The 19,700-nt window shown below is 41.6% G+C and overlaps 1 protein-coding gene across 1 annotated transcript in view; it reads left to right on the top strand.

Annotated features, from left to right (window-relative positions):
- The window catches only part of LOC106567860 (neurite extension and migration factor), an 81,290-nt gene extending 62,265 nt beyond the window's left edge, over positions 1-19,025 (top strand). Inside the window, exons 2-3 of the mRNA XM_014137688.2 lie at positions 11,245-11,369; positions 12,363-19,025. Of these exons, the coding sequence (XP_013993163.1) occupies positions 11,294-11,369; positions 12,363-16,360 (4,074 nt within the window). The 5' untranslated portion in view covers positions 11,245-11,293 and the 3' untranslated portion in view covers positions 16,361-19,025. The remainder of the gene's footprint in view (positions 1-11,244; positions 11,370-12,362) is intronic.
- Positions 19,026-19,700: the final 675 nt, after the last annotated feature.

Genomic DNA, 19,700 nt, shown 5'->3' on the forward strand with positions numbered 1-19,700 from the left:
CGAATGCAGTAAGAAGCCAAGGTAAGTTGCTAGCTAGCAATAAACTTATCTTGTAAAAAACAATCAATCAATCATAATCACTAGTTAACTACACATGGTTGATGATATTACTAGTTTATCTAGCCTGTCCTGCGTTGCATATAATCGCTTAGGTGCACGTTGCTCCAAATATAAACATCAATGCCTTTCTTAAAATCAATACACAAGTATATATTTTTAAACCTGCATATTTAGTTAATATTGCCTGCTAACATGAATTTATTTTAACTAGGGAAAATGTGTTACTTCTCTTGCAAACAGAGTCAGGGTATATGCAGCAGTTTGGGCCGCCTGGCTCGTTGCGAACAGTGAAGACTATTTCTTCCTAACAAAGACAGCCGACTTCGCCAAACTGGGGTTGATTTAACAAAAGCACATTTGCGAAAAAAGCACAATCGTTGCACGACTGTACCTAACCATAAACATCAATGCCTTTTTTAAAATCAATACACAGAAGTATATATTTTTAAACCTGCATATTTAGCTAAAAGAAATCCAGGTTAGCAGGCAATATTAACCAGGTGAAATTGTGTCATTTTGCGTTCATTGCACGCAGAGTCAGGGTATATGCAACAGTTTGGGCCGCCTGGCTCGTTGCGAACTAATTTGCCAGAATTTTACGTAATTATGACATAACATTGAAGGTTGTGCAATGTAACAGGAATAACATTTTGTTTTCGAGATGATAGTTTCCGAATTCGACCATATTAATGACCTAAGGCTCGTATTTCTGTGTGTTATTATGTTATAATTAAGTCTATGATTTGATAGAGCAGTCTGACTGAGCGATGGTAGGCAGCAGCAGGCTCATAAGCATTCATTCAAACAGCCCTTCATGATGCATTGCACTGTTTATGACTTCAAGCCTGTCAACTCCCAAGATTAGGCTGGTGTAACCGATGTGAAATGGCTAGCTAGTTAGCGGGTCCGCACTAATAGCGTTTCAAACGTCACTCGCTCTGAGACTTGGAGTAGTTGTTCCCCTTCCTCTACATGGGTAACGCTGCTTCGAGGGTGGCTGTTGTCAATGTGTTCCTGGTTCGAGCCCAGGTAGGAGCGAGGAGAGGGACGGAAGTTACACTGGCAATACTAAAGTGCCTATAAGAACATCCAATAGTCAAAGGTATATGAAATACAAATCGTATAGAGAGAAATAGTCCTATAATTCCTATAATAACTACAACCTAAAACATCTTACCTGGGAATATTGAAGACTCATGTTAAAAGGAACCACCAGCTTTCATATGTTCTCATGTTATGAGCAATGAACGTAAACGTTAGCTTTTTTACATGGCACATATTGCACTTTTACTTTCTTCTCCAACACTTTGTTTTTGGATTATTTAAACCAAATTGAACATGTTTCATTATTTATTTGAGGCTAAATTGATTTTATTGATGTATTATATTAAGTTAAAATAAGTGTTAATTCAGTATTGTTGTAATTGTCATTATTACAAATAAATAAATGTAAAAAAATCGGCCGATTTAATCGGTATCGACCCTTTTTTGGCCCTCCAATAATCGGTATCGGTATCGGCGTTGAAAAATCATAATCGGTCGACCTCTAGAGGAAACCAAGTCTAGATTTAACTTTAGCCTGCAGCTTTGATATATGCTGAGAGAAGGACAGTGTACCATCTAGCCATACTCCCAAGTACTTGTATGAGGTGACTACCTTAAGCTCTAAACCCTCAGAGGTAGTAATCACACCTGTGGGGAGAGGGGCATTCTTTTTACCAAACCACATGACCTTTGTTGTGGAGGTGTTAAGAACAAGGTTAAGGGTAGAGAAAGCTTGTTGGACACTAAGAAAGCTTTGTTGTAGAACATTTACCACAAAATCCGGGGAGGGGCCAGCTGAGTATAAGACTGTATCATCTGCATATAAATGGATGAGAGAGCTTCCTAATGCCTGAGCTATGTTGTTGTAAATGTAAATTGAGAAGACCGTGGGGCCTAGGATTGAGCCTTGGGGTACTCCCTTGGTGATAGGCAGTGGCTGAGACAGCAGATTTTATGACTTTATACACTGCACTCTTTGAGAGAGGTAGTTAGCAAACCAGGCCAAAGACCCCTCAGAGACACCAATGATAGGGGCAGCAACCTTAAAGACGAATCTGACCCAGATGGTTTTTTAGGGTCAAGTTTAAGGAGCTCCTTTAGCACCTCAGACTCAGTGACTGCCTGCAGGAAGAAACTTTGTAGCAGGGCAGGGGAAAAAGAAGGAGAAGCATCGGGGATAGTTGCATTAAAAGGGGTGGGAGATGAGGAAATGTTGGACGGGCAAGGAGGCATGACTGAGTCAAATAGGAATCCTGACTTAATGAAGTGGTGATTAAAGAGTTTAGCCATGTGCTTCTTGTCAATAACAACCACATCATCAACTTTAAGGGACATGGGCAGCTGTGAGGAGGAGGGTTTACTCTCCAGGTCTTTAACAGTTTTCCAGAACTTCTTGGGGTTAGACCCACAGAGAGAGAACTGCTCCTTAAAGTAACTAACTTTGGCCTTTCCGGATAGCCTGAGTGCACTTATTTATCATTCTCAGCCCGAGTATGCGTGTGCCGAGCCTTTTGCCAAATGCAATTCTTGTGGTGGAGTAACTCAGCAAGATCACGGTCGAACCAAATGAAAATATCAAAAAAGAAGGTCCAAGCTTCTTTGACAGAGGGGATCAAGCTGATTCTCATTAAAGTTAATTCGAGTTTTTTAGCAAGCGTCTATGACAAATCAGGACAGGTCGTTTCACTGAGCAGCCATTACGAAAACAGGCTGTAAAACAGTGATCACTAAGTTCATTACAGAAAACACCAGACTGATACCTATCAGTGTTATTTGTGAGGATAACGTCAAGAAGAGTAGCCTTTTCTGGGTGTTTGGAGTCATACCTTGTGGGATTGGTAATAATCTGAGAAAGATTTAGGGAGTCCCATTGCTTTAGGACTTGGTAAGGTAGTTTAAGCATGTTCCAGTTTAGGTCACCTAGCAGGACAAATTCAGACTTAGTGTAAGGGGCCAGGAGAGAGCTTAGGGCAGGTAGGGTACAGGCCGGTGCTGATGGAGGACAATAGCACCCAGCAACAGTCAACAAAGAGCTATTTGAAAGTTTAATACTCAACCAGCAAATCAAATTGTTTGGGGAAAGACTTGGAGGAGACAACCGAGCACTGAAGGTGATCCTTGGTAAAGATTGCCACTCCCCCACCTTTGGAAGATCTGTCTTGCCGAAAAAGGTTATAACCAGAAAGGGAGAAGCTTTTATTTCTGGAGACAGATTTCTTGTATCTATTTTTTAAAAACATGCTGAAAATGTGGGAGCTCATCTGCTCATTATCTCTCTCTCCCTCTCTCCCTCTCCATCTCCATCTCTGCTTATAATACTGGTAATACTCCCAACTGTTATTATTTTTGGAAGAAAACATTTTTTTTTTTAAATAAGGCTCGACCACCTGCAGTACCCCAGGTTGAAAACCAGACACACTCTCGCACACAAAATGTGTGTATATACAGTTAGTACGCTAAGTGTGACTGTCAATTTGAGTCTGCACGGGTAGTCCATCCATCACGCAAATAGATTCAATTAATCATGATATGATGCAAGACAGAAGGGACACGCCAGATATAGTCGTCTGTATGCTCAAAGTAATGGTATAGGTTGGGGTAATAAATATCCAATAAAAAGCATAAAACATATTTTCCTCCTCAGTACCTCCAGTTTTCCACTGCAGGTTTTCCACCTCTGCAACCTACCTGTCTACTCTGTATTTACAGTACAAGGTTGCCCCTCGCCCAGATGGCCTTTGAAATCCTGTAGTACACCTGTTCAATAAAAATGTATGCTGCCCTTCTAAGTTGCTTGTGGAAGTCACAATAAAGTGCTATTATGGATTTACGGATTAGAGCTATGCTTCTCTTATCAGAATTTATATTAGCTGCTTTGATATGGAAAAAAGCAGCTCCTCCTTGGCCTTGATAATCCTCCTGATATGTATGGAAGGTTTGATTATCACAGTTTTAAAAATTGCAATAAATCCCCAGTCCTGTTTTCTTTTTAAATGTTTTCCCCCTTTATACTGCAATCTGCTGTAAATCTAACGGGTGAAACATTTTCTGTGTTAATTACAGAAATTAGATGAATACGCCAAGTTACGCCAACATTACTATGAATTAAAACACTGCACTATTGGAATGGCTTCTAAATTCAAGTAATGGACAACGATGGTATCATTGGTGCTGCTGGTTGTTTTATTTGTGTTCAATTTCAAGTGTTTACATTTACATCTTATCCAGAGCGACTTACAGTTAGTTAGTGTATTCATCTTAAGATAGCTAGGTGGGACAACCACATATCACAGTCATAGTAAGTACATTTTTTCGTCAATAAAGTAGCTATCAGCAAAGTCAGAGCTAGTAAGGCGGGGGCTAGCCACAAGTACAGTGCCTTCGGAAAGTACTCAGACCTCTTGACTTTTTCCACATTTTGTTACGTTACAGCCTTATTCTAAAATGGATAAAAAATATTTAAATCCTCGGCAATCTACACATAATACCCAATAATGACAAAGTGAAAACAGGGTTTTAGAAAATTAGGCAAATGTATTAAAAAATAAACTGAATACCTTATTTACATAAGTATTCAGACCCATTGCTAATAGACTCGAAATTGAGCTCAGGTGCATCCTGTTTCCATTGAACATCCTTGAGATGTTTCTACAACTTGATTGGAGTCCATCTGTGGTAAATTCAATTGATTGGACATGATTTGGAAAGGCATACACCTGAATATATAAGGTCCCACTGTCGACAGTGCATGTCAGAGCAAAAACCAAGCCATGAGGTCGAAGGAATTGTCCGTAGAGCTCCGAGACAGGATTGTGTTGAGGCACAGATCTGGGCAAGAGTACCAAAACATTTCTGAAGCATTGAAGGTCCCCAAGAACACATTGGCCTCCATCATTCTTAAATGGAAGAAGTTTGGAACCACCAAGACTCTTCCTAGATCTGGCCACCTGGCCAAACTTAGCAATCAGGGGAGAAGGGCCTTGGTCAGGGAGGTGACTCTGACAGAACTCTAGAGTTCCTCTCTGGAAATGGGAGAACCTTCCAGAAGGACAACCATCTCTGCAGCACTCCACCAATCAGGACGTTATGGTAGAGTGGCCAGACGGAAGCCACTCCTCAGTAAAAGTTTGCTAAAAGGCACCTAAAGACTCTCAGACCATGATAAACAAGATTCTCTGGTCTGATGAAACTGAGATTGAACTACTTGGCCTGAATACCAAGCGTTACGTCTGAAGGAAACCTGGCACCATCTCTACAGTGAAGCATGGTGTTGGCAGCATCGTGCTGTGGAGATGTTTTAAAATGACAGGGACTGTGAGACTAGTCAGGATCGAGGTAAAGATGAACAGAGCAAAGTACAGAGAGCTCCTTGATGAAAACCTGCTCCAGAGCACTCCGGACCTTAGACTGGGGGCGAAGGTTCACCCTCCAACAGGCCACCGACCTTAAGCACACAGCCAAGACAACACAGGAGTGCCTTCGGGGAAGTCTCTGAATGTCCTTGGGTGACCCAGCCAGAGCCCAGACTTGAACCCGATCGAACAGCTCTGGAGAGACCTGAAAATAGCTGTGCAGCAACGCTCCCCATCCAACCTGACAGAGCTTGAGAGGATCTGCAGAGAAGAATGGGAGAAACTCCCCAAATTCAGGTGTGCCAAGCTTGTAGCGTCATACGCAAGAAGACTCGATGCTGTAATCGCTGCCAAAGGGGCTTCAACAAAGTACCGAGTAAAGGGTCTGAATACTTATGTAAATGTGATATTTAATTTTTTATATATTTTATAAATTAGAAAAAAAAATTGCTTTGTCATTTTGGGTTAGGAAAAAAAACAATTTAATCAATTTTAGAATAAGGCTGTAACGTAACAAAATGTGGAAAAAGTGAAGGGGTTTGAATACTTTCCGAAGGAACTGTAGGTAACATTCATGTCCTGGGAGATGAACATTCCATTGTTATTTTACCTGACATGCATATGGTCCTCTTTTTAGCTGGTTCTTTGTAGAATTTTACCTGGAGTTTTACATAATCTTGTTTCTCTTCTTGGACAATTAATCCACAGATAAAAAGGGAAACCTATTTAGTTTTTAGTTAGTTATATTTGATTAATCTATCCTCGTGGGTTTGTATCTTCGTGATATTCAGCAAGGAGGGGACTTGCAGCACGTGAAGCATCTCTACTAGATCCAAGTTTTATTTTAGAACTGGCTGGCTACGCATTAACGCGCGCAAGCAGTTTGGATGAAATTATTGAATAACATGTATGTGTACATTCATTTTGCTACGCTTGTGCACGCAATGTGGCCGGTCTAGTAAGGGTGTTACTGTACTGTATGCGGCCTCAAGCAAATGATCCAATAATCAACATTTCAGGAGATGTGTTTTTATTCACTTGCTTAGCAGCTAAGTAAGAACACACTGTTTTTACAATTTTTTCTCAATATGGCTTCAAGCAAAGGAATGAGTGTTTGTAGGGTGCAGTATAATGTTCACTACCGTTCAAAAGTTTGGGGTCACTTAGAAATGTCCTTGTTTTTTAAAGAAAAGCACATTTGTAGTCCATTAAAATAACATCAAATTGATCAGAAATACAGTGTAGACATTGTTAATGTTGTAAATGACTATTGTAGCTGGAAACGGCTGATTTTTAATGGAATATCTACATAGGCGTACAAAGTTCCATTATCAGCAACTCATCACTCCATCACTCCTTTTAGAAACAGACGCCTCACAAGTCCTCAACTGGCAGCTTCATTACATAGTACCCGCAAAACACCAGTCCCAACGTCAACAGTGAAGAGGCGACTCCGGGATGCTGGCCTTCTAGGCAGAGTTCCCCTGTCCAGTGTCTGTGTTCTTATGCCCATCTTAATCTTTTATTTTTATTGGCCAGTCTGAGATATGGCATTTTCTTAGCAACTCTGCCTAGAAGGCCGGCATCCCGGAGTCACCTCTTTACTGTTGACGTTGAGACTGGTGTTTTGCGGGTACTATTTAATGAAGTTGCCAGTTGAGGACTTGTGAGGCATCTGTTTCTCAAACTAGACACTCTAATGTACTTGTCCTCTTGCTCAGTTGTGCACCGGGGCCTCCCACTCCTCTTTCTATTCTGGTTAGAGGCAGTTTGCGCTGTTCTGTGAAAGCAGTAGTACACAGCGTTGTACGAGATCTTCAGTTTCTTGACAATGTCTCGCATGGAAAAGCCTTCATTTCTCAGAACAAGAATAGACTGACGAGTTTCAAAAGAAAGTTCTTTGTTTCTGGCCATTTTAAGCCTGTAATCGAACCCACAAATGCTGATGCTCCAGATACTCAACTAGTCTAAAGATGGCCAGTTTTATTGCTTCTTTAATCAGGGCAACAGTTTTCAGTTGTATCTTGCAAACAGAACTTTGTATAATTTTTAAAGTTGAATGTTGATGACTTACAATTTGCTATAACATCACCATACTCCTGTAATGGGATACTGCTATGCCCTACTACAAATCCATAGCATTTCATTATTTTAAGTGAAACAGGTCAACCATACGTTATGTTGGCTATGTTGTAGTCTAGCACCACCATATGGCATGTCTTTCAGAAAGTCTTCTGTAGTTAAAACATAGTACAAAGAGTAACCATTTCAAATTTCAAGAAAATCTGATATCTGGTTCATATGAAATTCAGTGTTTTATTTGGGAAGTCAGTTGTTCCTCCTGAGAAGAAAGGCACAGAGTAGTGTCAGTGTGTGTCACAGATCCTCCCATTTAGAGCCCTGATTGCAGCAGATGGATCAGGTGATGTGGACGTAATTGTGGACTTGTACAAGTGAAGGTGATTCTCCTGCATTAGCAGTTATCCTTTCTGTTTAACAGTGACCCCTTCTGAGTAGAGAGAGAGCTATGATAACCTGGGCCTTCATTTCAGATGATAGGACCTGTTTTCCTTTTCTCTGCATACATACATTTAAAAAAAAATAATAAATTGAATGTGCCTCACAAGGGTTTGATAACCACAGATCCTACTCCATGCCAGTAATAGATTCAAGTCTGGCAGTTATACTTTCACGCATTTGTCATCTTGGGCCTGTCAAGTGTTGTTTTTAGTTGTAAAAAGATGCTGAGCATCTCCCGCTGAAGATAATGTTTCATATCTCTGCAAACTCTCTCCCTGTACTACTCTGTTTTCCAGTGGTCTCTCTCTACGCAGTGCTGAGATAAGACAATTCTGCGGCTAAGATTTTAATATAGCTTCCCAATGACTCATAGTGATAACTTAAGAGTAGACCAGAGTCTTTTCAGTAAAATTAGTGCACAGTGGTAGACAGAGTGGCCAGGGTAAAACAGAGACCCCTTGCCACAATAAAACAGACAGAGACCCATGGCCAGGTTAACACAGAGACCCATGGCCAGGTTAACACAGAGACCCATGGCCAGGTTAACACAGAGACCCTTGGCCAGGTTAAAACCTCTACAGGATCGGTGTCCCCCCTGTGGAATTATGTTTTTCTAGAAGGAAGCCTGGACAAAATGTAAAAAATTCCAAAACATGCATCCTGTTTGCTAAAAGGCACTAAAGTAATACTTAAAAAAATGTGGCAAAGCAGTTAAGTTTTTGTCCTGAAAGCAAAGTGTTATGTTTGGGGCAAATCCAATACAACACATTACTGAGTGCCACTCTCCATATTTGTATTCATAGTGTTGGCTGCATCATGTTATGGGTATGCTTGTAATCGTTAAGGACTGGGAAGTTTTTCAGGATAAAAAATGTACAGAATGGAGCTAAACACAGGCAAAATCCTAGAGGAAAACCTGGTTCAGTCTGCTTTCCACTAGACACTGGGAGATGAATTCACCTTTCAGCAGGACAATAACCTAAAACACAAGGCCAAATCTACACTGGAATTGCTTACCAAGAGGACAGTGAATGTTCCTAAGTGGCCGAGTTACAGTTTTGACTTAAATCTGCTTGAAAATCTATGGCAAGACCTAAAAATGGTTGTCTAGCAATGATCAACAACCAATTTGACAGAGGTGGAAGAATTCTGAAAATAATAATGGGCAAATGTTGCACAATCCAGGTGTGGAAATCTCTTAGAGACTTACCCAGAAAGACTCACAGCTGTAATCACTGCCAAAGGTGATTCTAACATGTATTGACTCAAGGGGTTGAATACTTATCTAATCAAAATATATTAGTGTTTTATACTTCATAAATGTTTTACAAATGTTAGAATTTTTCTTCCACATTGATATTATAGTATTTTGTGAGGATCGTTGACAAAAAATGACAATTAAATCCATTTTAATCCCACTTTGTGAGGCAACAAAATTTGGAAAAAATCAAGCAGTGTGAATACTTTCTGAAGGAATATGTGTACAGTACCTGTTAGATATTGGGGGCATCTTGGGATGTGCTTTTGTATGTTATTTCTGTAAGAGCGAGTTAGCTAGCATGCTCAAGATGGTAATGGTCACATTAGTCCCTGCTAAATCATAGTTATTTCCATGCTAACAGACAAACCATGAAACTACAGCCATCAACATACTGTTGTCCTGCACATCTAATGTGATTCCTTGTGTCTATCATCAGGTACTTACATGTATTGTATTTTGTACTATTTTTGTCATGGTTATGTTTGATTACAAAATACGCATTCTGATATTGACATTCAAGCGATGGATCACGAATCTACAGCCATCAACATACTGTTGTCCTGCACATCTAATGGGCAACCCTTGTGTCTATCCTCAGAACAAACACCAATCAACTTGGCCCGCTGGCTGGGTATTCCTTTCTTTAAAATCACAACGCAAGAGAGTTACGATATACGATCACATCTATTACACTTGTGCCGGGACCAGTCTTTTTGTCTACACTGGACATCTGTTACACCAGGTTAACACTGAGACCCATGGTCAGGTTAACACAGAGACCCATGGTCAGGTTAACACAGAGACCCATGGTCAGGTTAACACAGAGACCCATGGTCAGGTTAACACAGAGAACCATGGTCAGGTTAACACAGAGACCCATGGTCAGGTTAACACAGAGACCCATGGTCAGGTTAACACTGAGACCCATGGTCAGGTTAACACTGAGACCCATGGCCAGGTTAACACAGAGACCCATGGTCAGGTTAACACAGAGAACCATGGCCAGGTTAACACAGAGAGAGAATCATGACCAGGTTAACATAGAGACCCATGGCTGGCCAGGTTAACACAGAGACCCATGGTCAGGTTAACACAGAGACCCATGGTCAGGTTAACACAGAGACCTAGGTTAATTACACAGAGACAGAGACCCAGTCCAGGTTACCAGCACTGTTCCAGCTGGCAGTGAGTCAGCACTGCACTGGCAGAAAGTCTTGTTTCATGCGGCTCACAAACCTTTGTCGCAAATGGCCTCCAGGAGATGAAACAACATGGCTTAATAAGGTGTTAAATTGGACATGATCGTTAGGCAGAAGGCTAATTTTATGCAACCTCTTATTGCTTCTTCTCCATCTTCATTAATCTGGCCATTTGTTTTTGCTCCTTGGTTGCAAGAAAATGGGTGGGGGATGAGGACGGGGAATGGGAAAGAGTGAACAGGAGAGTTAGAGAGCTAAGAAAATTGAATATGGTACAGAAATCGGATCTTGTTGGTGTGATTTTATACTATTGTTACTTCTGACATTTGCTTAGAGCAATTCTCATAAAGCAAGCAAGTTATTGAGGAGTTTTGAGACCTGAGAAATGCTTGATTAAAGCAATATACAAAAGGCCAGGAGGATTTGCCTGCAATTTGCATACAGCCTGAGGCACAGGTGTTGAAACGCCTACTAGATACAATATATGTCAGTCTCCTATATTGGTGCCCAATATCCCTTGATAGCCCGTAGATTGGGACAGATATTTTAGGGGAACAAAGAATAGAATCTTGGGCAAAAAGCCATGGTATTGAGGAGAAATATAGTTTAAAAAAAAACATTTTCATACATAAAATCTCCATTCCCTAGGCTCTTTTGAAGCCTTTCATACATTGTAGTTGACAAAGACGAGGGTCAACAAAGCTGTATGTGACAGTGTATATTGTTATGATGCCATAATAAGCCTTCTCCCTTTGTCAGCTCCAGTGTTTTTATTTTTTCCTGTGTCTGTTTCTCTGTGTTTTTGCAGGTTGGATAGTGGCAATAGTGTAAGGGACAACTAGAACCAAGCTAAATTGATGGATGTTTTTCAAGAAGCCAACTTTTCTGTGCTGGCTCCAAACCTGGAACAGATCAACAAACAGGATGAGAATGGTAAAGACATTTGTATGTTGCTTTGCTAAAAACACTTTACTTGAATCAAAAAAATGATGGACACACCAAGTTGTAATTCCTCACCACAGGTGTATATCAACACTTCATACTGTATGTTTTAGCATTTTAAAATGTTTCTATTAAGGAACAGAGGGAATACTGTTACATTATCACAGTACATTATGTCCTGCTGGTTACAAGGAGGCACAGAGTTCTTATATGGAACAAGATGCTATGCATTGTTTTCACCTCCTCTGCTATTGAGTTTGCCTGTTACCTTCACAGAACTGAAAGGCAAGAAGCCCCAGCCTTGATATTTAGTGACCTTAACCTTTGCTGCATCTGAATGGATGAGCAATGTTTCAGTGCTCAGAGACGGTCCAATGTGTGGAATGTTTTCCTCCATTTTGTACTTCTGAAAGTACTTATCATCCTTTCCTACCCCTAACGATCCTGAATGACAAAGAGCAGGGGAAAGGTTACTAACTTTGTCATTCCTTCCATGTATCCTACAAATACATGAACCAGAGTAATAGAAGAGGCAGAGCAGAGGCCTTATTTAAGAGTGAAAAATAGGCTAATGGCATATTTCCACTATAATTGTCCCATTACTTTCTATTGGGTATTTTATTCTCAATGTATTCTTATCACAAATTATAAAGCACAAGAAACACAATGATGAGAAAATGATGAGCATTTCATTTTCCTCAATAAAAAGCAGAATTCACCTTTTCAGCTTGAATTAGCTGTCTTTGTACAAAAGGATTACTTTGTGCAGCCTGTTTAAAAAAACACGACCTGTGCATTTTATCGACTGTAAGAGAGGCTAGGAACATACATTGAGCTGAAAATAAAAAATAATTAAAGATAGGAAATAGTAGGGTATGTCCTCTCATATAGGACAGTATATTAAAGTACTCTCACATTGTCCATCAGTGAGTTCACTGGTGAATCAGTTATTATCTGATATCATTTCTCTGTTCTGCTCTACAGAATCACACATCCAGGATAGTAATCTGCAGCCAGACAGCACCGCCATCTCACCTACAGCCAATCAACCAAAAGGAGGCCATGAGAGTGAGAGGACCTCACTGAACCCATTCTCACCCCTCAGCCCAACAGAGTCCTCTGAGCCCAGCATCACCACCACTACCACTGATGACTCCTCTTCCATCCATGCCATCTCCCTCACCTCCTCTTGCACAACAAAAGAGGTGAGTCCCTGGGCTCTTCCAGAGGACTGTAGTAACAAAGCAGCTTTCACAATAATGGAGATAGGGAGTGTATCAGCCCTGTCTGGAGGAGACTGCCTCATGCCACAAAGCCGCACATGCCTGGGCTGTTTCATCGAGACCAAGGACGCTACAGAGCCTGAGCCAGGGCTGGACCTGGGCCGGGACTATGACCCCTGTCCTGTCTCCTGTCCTGACATGGCCATGCAGTGCATGAGTTCTGGGGATGGTATCCGCTACGGGGATCAGCTGCTCTCAGACCAGCTCCTCAGCTACCCAGAGCACAAGATCAGGGCAGAGGAGAAGACAGATGATGAGAAGTCAGCAGAGGACAGCGACTCGGAGGACGCCACGTCGAAGAGTATCTACGAAGGCCTGCTCCTGGACAAGTGCAATGGTGAGGAGGCTCTACTGGCCAACTCCAGCCAGGACTGGGGCTGCTTTGAGTCCTTTATCAGCGAGAGTAAGATCGAGCTGCTGGACCTCTGCTCTAAGAACGAGCTCTCTGTCAACCTCTTCTCAGAAGAGGATGTAGACAACTACATGTTTGATGATGAGGACGAGGACTCCACCCTGGGCAGTGACGTGTGCTCGCTGAAGATCCGCTACGAGTCCTTCCAGGACAACGTCCGAGAAAAGACCAACCCCATTCAGGAGGAAACCCAGTTCAACTTCTTCCCAAGTGTCGTGGCCAAAAAGGAGGGTGAGGGAGCAGTGAAGAAGGGAGCTGAAGGGGCACAGGTGAAGGGAGAGATAGTTGAAGTCTGGGCGGCTGGAGAAAAGGTTGACAAAAACAACAGCAGCAGCTTTGCTGAGGTGACGCCGAATGTCAGTCCAGAGAGCAGCTACCTGTTTGACTTCAACAATTCCACAGTGGACTCTGGAGAGTACAGCGATGACAGCTCCTGTACTGGATCCTCCCTGGACACCTGCCAGACCAAACAGAAACACTGCTTCCTCTCCAGGGAGAACTCCAGCTCCTCCAGCCAGCTGAGCTATGGGCTGAGGTCCAAGAGAAAAGTCAGATACAGCGACGACTATCTGTACGACGTGGATTCTATCGAGAGCGAGAGGAACACAGAGAAAAAAGACAAGCAGACGGTGGGTCCAAAAAAAGAGGAGGATGATGACTGGTGTCCAAAGAAGAGGAGAAAATCCTCACGAAAAGAGCCTCCAGTGATAATCAAATACATCATCATAAACCGATTTAAAGGGGAGAAGCACATGTTATTAAAGCTTGGCAAAATTGACACATCAGAGACAACAGTAAGCTTAAGTAAGGACTTAGTTCATAAGTACCAGAGAATGGCTCCTCTGAAAGACTACTGGCAAAAGAGGCGCCAGGAAATGCAGGAGCAGCGCATGCTGGCTGCTGGTGATAAAAGAACATTTCCAAATGGCTGCAGGCGTTCCCTTAATTCGAGCCTGACAAAACGAAAATACAGGATTGCAAATAGAGTCCGGATTCAAAGAATTCACGCTGTAAAGCTCTCGCCAAACCACACCGATCACAAGCAAGAGGTGGGCGCAGCTGAGGATGAAGCTGCCTGTACAGATATGGAATCTATAACAACAACGACCTCTGACTGTGCTGCTAGATTAGACCAAGGCAGTGTGACAGGAAAAAGCAGATCGCTAGAGAGGGAGGGGAAAAGACTTGGGAATAAGACTGTGCAAATAAGGAAATTTAAAAGCGAGGCCAGACTGAGGTTGAAAAGAATGAACGAGGCTCAGCAGGAGGATGGTCAAACTGTGATACAGCTACAAGAGGTTGGCCCACTATCCCCAAATCAGCACCCTGACATAGTTTACTCCACTGCAGGCAGCCCCCAGATTTGTGATGACTCCACTGTCAGTGTCGACCCCAATGAAAAGTCCACTTTTATATCAGCCCCCTGCTCCCCTTCCAGTACAATGACCCATCCTGTAAATGTGAATAGTGGTCTACATGTCATCCCTGGAGGCTACCTGCAGACATTACTAGAGGCCTCTGACTCATCCAGTAACACTGGGCTGACATATTACTCCCAGCAGCATCAGCAGCATCCCCGACAGCAGTTTCCTCATGGCCTCTCCCAGGAGGAGAATCCATTCACTAACCTACAGCTGGCCCAGAGCTGTGTTCTATCCCCACCCTCAGAGTCTGAGCTCCAACAATCCCCCTCTAACTGCTCCAATCAGATGGAGCCAAACTTCACTCACACATCATGGCAGTCTGAAGGTAAACATTTATCATTTACACCTGATATTAAACCTGAACCTTCTGGCTTTTCCAGCACCATTTCTTTGCCAATGACAAACAACTTGCCGTTGTCAGGATATAGTCAAGTCAATGTAGATGGCAACAGACTGCTGTATGATAAGGCATATTTGCCTGAGGAGCCACCAGGACTAGACTCAGGCCTACAAGTCAGCCAGTCAGCTAAAGAGGAACAAGTGCAGTTCCATAGAGTCACTCTAAACACAGAGAACGGCAGGCTGGCCAGCTATGACTCTATGAGTTCACTGTCTGCCACCTCCAGCAACTACAGCTCTATGAGTCTCAATTCCTGTGAGAAGGAGAGTGAAGAGGATGTGAACGAGAACTTCTTGGCCCACTGCAGTCCCAAACTGGTGATCCAGCGAAGTACCGATGAAATCACTCCCCTCAGGGAGTCTACAGACCTACTGGACATCTCCAACTTCACCCCCGATAAGTTCAGGCACTCGCCGTTGTCAGAGATGTCACCACCTGACACACCAAATCTCTCCCCACAGGTGATGGGGACAGAAATGATGGAAAGCCTAGGAAAGGCCAGGGAGTTTCAGGGAGAGACAGGAGACATGACTCTCTCAGCTACACCTGATGGGACTAAGTGGGACTGTAATGTCCTGCCAACACAAAACCATGATGGCAGAGCGATAAACAATCATCAGTTCCAGTTCCATACTTTCAATGACAATGACGGCACAGGTAAGATTGATGGCCCCAACGTCTTTGATGAGCAGCCCGAATCCATCGGAGGTCGAACTAAAGGTCCCAAGTCAAAAAGGAAAGCAACCAGTAAACAGAAAAGCAAGGCTCCAAGGGCCCCCAAGACAGAGAAGAACAAAGCCCCTAGACAGAATTCTAGTTCATCCAAAAAGCTAAAAGCCCTGCTTGATGCAAAGGCAAATGCAAAAGGTGAAGAAAGTGAAGGCCTTGCTGGACTATCAGAAGACTGGCCTTTACTGGAGGAGCATGGTGGGGGCTGGGCAGACGGCAACAACAACAGTCCTATGGATGACGACCAGCGAGAGTTTGAAGAGCCCTCCAACATCCTGTCCAACATAGCCTCTGGGATGGCAGAGGTCCAGAGGTTTATGAAGGTGTCAATCGAGCCACTGTGGGACCCCATGTCTGGACTCTGTCAGCCTCCAGATGCCAACAGCCTTAAAACTAAGACACTTAAAATCCTGGCGGGAACAACAGCTAACGTCAGGAAAAAGGGTGGTTATACCACCTCCCCTGTGGCAGGAAGGGGCAGGAAGGCAACTGGCATGGGAGCCAAAAACCAAGCCAAGTTAATTCCTTCAAACCCCTTCTTCCCCCCTCTCATGCTGGACTGCAACATGTTCAACAAGTCCAGCCTCGGTATACCTGGCATCTGTGGGCCCGCACACAAAAAAATGTACCGTCACAAAACCGGTGCAAAATTTGCTCGAGATGAAAACAATACAGGGAAGCGGGACTCGAGCAAGAACGTAGCTCTGATGGCCTCTTATGAGAAACTGAGGTAATATTTTGTACCAGTGGCTGCAAAATATGTCCCACTCACTCTATTTCCTCCTGCCCCTTGCTCAGTTCCCTGGGTTCCCTTACTGCTCTCCCTTTTTGACTTAAATCCAAGTGTTGCATGACAAAGACTTTAATCTTGACTACCCCACCTGCTTATTTTACCCTAAATAGAGCCGAAATAACTTGCATGTAAGATTTTATTTGTTCCTGAGAAACTACCTATTGAGTGATTGATTGTCTTCAGCTTGACTGGGTTTTCAAACTACCGTGGCTACATTTTGTTTCTGACTGCTGCTTGATTCACCTTTCTTGGTCTTTAGATTGTTTTGTTTTTTGTTACTTTAGGTTTGACTTTTGTATAATAAGAAATATTGCCTTGAAACTGTTTTGAAAGAATTTTTGTGATACTTAGTGGTTTGCTTTGTTTTTTTCCATTTCTCCATTTCAGCAGAACAGCTTTCCCCACCTTAATAATGTCAAAATTCCGTCTGTTGCTCTCCACAAAATAAAATCACAGTTCAAAAGTTGTCCGTCCTTACATTCAGACAGTGGTTTCCTTCAGTGTAAGAAGAGAGAGTGGAGTGAGTCATAAGTGAACAGTTACACTAGGCCTATCCTATCATTACTGATATCACCCTGCCATTCCAGTTATGGATGTTTCAGTGGTGTTGGAGAACTGTATCGTTGTTCTGCTGGGAACCAGACTTCATAATTAAAAAAGGGACTCTTTTTGTATTAACAATAAGACAAATTTATCAAACTGTCCTAATTGTATTAATATCTTTAAATGGTATTATTTGTCATTGGCTTATTGCCATGGTTTGGGGAGAGTTGGTGGGAGGGTAAGTGGAGTAAGTACCCAGAATTGGAATTTGTTAATGCTATTGTACAGAGACATATGCACTATTTGCAGAATATGACAATAATTATAATGTTAAAAATGGAATTAATGTGCCAAACGTTGATCAAGTACCTGTATAAACATTTTCTATCTGTATGTATATTGGCTGTTTCATGTTCTTTTTGTTACGGTTGTGCGGTGGGGGTTCTGGACTATGGTGGCCGGTCGACATTCCAGAGATCTTACACTTGGGATCTATTCCGTTTGCCAAGCACCTGCAGCTGACAGTGATACACCTTTTACCAAAATGCAAATGACTGTCTTTTCTTTCATACATTCTTCTGAAATGATTGCCATCTGAACTCCAAATCAACAGCCAGCATGGAGATACAGAGAAAGGGATTAATTATGATCTAACAGGTTAATTACATCGAGATCATCGGACTACAAGGTTCTATCTGCATTTTTGTCAAAATGTAGTTATTGGCATAGCCTTGATCTGTTCAATGTTCTCTACCTATATGGTACTGTAAATACACCAATTCATGTTGTTAAGTTCAAAAGAATACAAGATAAAAATTGCTGACACCATTGAAACCAATGAGGGTTCGGAACTTTAAAGCCAATTATCTCAGAATCATATTTTTGCAGATAGAACCTTATAGACCCAAGCGCTCAAAATCTTGAGGTTTGCATTTGTATTATACTCAAGATGAGCACACAGATGAATGTAATGTCATGCATTCACCTACCACTGCACCAACATGGAGCTCTATATTAGATTTCTACAATTTATTTCAATTGACATAAATTGATACTATCCATCAGAGATCAATATTTATTGTGAAGACCTTTGTCTCTCGCAACCTCGCTTCCCCTCCATTTTCTCCAAGTTGCCAGGCTAGCCATTTAGATGTGGGATCAGGACAAGTGTCACCACCAGGTGGTGTGGAGCAAACTGCCTTATATCATCCCTGCCCATTGTCAATTGAATGTACTGTACTTCCTCTCCAACAAGAGTTGTATATGATGTACCACTGTTGAGCTGCCTCGGAAAGGTGCTTGAAAGCAAATTAATTTACAGGTAATTGAAAAAAGGATGAAGAAATCCTCTGTGCCCTATTTATGAATGTATTAGATACTGTTATGTTTGATGTAGCCTAATTCTGCCATGATTTTGACATTAATTGAAATTATGTTTTGCCTTTTTTGTTGAAAAGAATATTGAGCTTTATAAATATTGTCAGAGTTGTTGCCAGAGGGATTCCAAAAGAACTCTTGACGTCCTCGATGAATCTTGTATATTTTTCAGTGTGCCGATTTGTAAAATATTTTCTAAGTGTATATTTTTCTTAGAAAGTGCTGTGAAGTATTTGTGAGTGTGGATACTCTTTTTTCACCTTTACAGGCAGTGAAAGGGATGCATAATGACATGCCTCTGGTTTTAAAAACCAAAATAACAAACATGACAAAATAACTCCAAAAAAGGAGAGGGTAAAACACTGGAAAAAAAGCTGTAACATTTTGTTGGAAGTTTTGTAATCAGACCAATCTTGTTGTGGGAGTGTAGTGCTACTGTGTAAAAAGTATGATAAAACAAAAAGAAAAACTGAAATAAAGACATGTTTGTGATTTTATTGCTGTTTTATAGATTTTCATGTAAATCATTCTAGTATTATTTTGTTTTGTTGTAACTGTTGCAAAGGTTTAAATATTTGTGGACAAGCCTGTATGGTGACAATGTAATATTGGTAACTTGCTGAGTTTTGTAATAATGTTTATGGAATAAATATAAAATAAAAATGAGCTTTTGATTGCCGCTTTCAGATGAGGTCTCCATTTTCTTCTCTGTAGGGATTGTATTGACCTCTTTCTGAAAATGTATACAGTCCTTATGTTGCATGCATCTTGAAGATTTCAAGAAGTGTTAAAATATTTATTGTAGTCTGTGCATGTGTTTGCATGTCTGAAAATAGATTAATTCCCAGGACTCCACATAATGCTAAACATGTTACTTCATATAATTTTTATTTTCAGATATTTGCTTTGATGAATAGGCACATGTTTAGAGAGACTACAATCTATCTATTCCAGTGGCGTATATTCATGGATCGCTTCCCCGCAAAATTGACAAAAACACATAAAATAATGTATATTTTATCTCTCTTGTGTTTCATTATTTTCCTTCAATTCACAAGAGGTTGAATGTAATCTCACTGGAGAAAGCATCTGAGCGTGCAAAACAGCTCCCCTCTGTCTCTGTATGTGTAGCCCATCTAGCTGAGGATGTCTGGTCATTGAATGCAAGGGAAGCAAGCGAGAATTTGGCCTCCCTTGATAATTTTTTTTATAAAATAATAGCCAATCAACGAACTGAGTGAGCTCAATTGTGAATGGTCCTGGTGCACCAAAAAAAAGTGTCATGGGAAGCCAGTTTGGATTTGGCTTCACACCAATCACATCACATCAATAACCAAAAGTCATAGAAAGAAAAAACTTGA

Source organism: Salmo salar, chromosome ssa13 (genome assembly GCF_905237065.1).
Source record: "Salmo salar chromosome ssa13, Ssal_v3.1, whole genome shotgun sequence".
NCBI classification, from domain to species: Eukaryota; Metazoa; Chordata; class Actinopteri; order Salmoniformes; family Salmonidae; genus Salmo; species Salmo salar.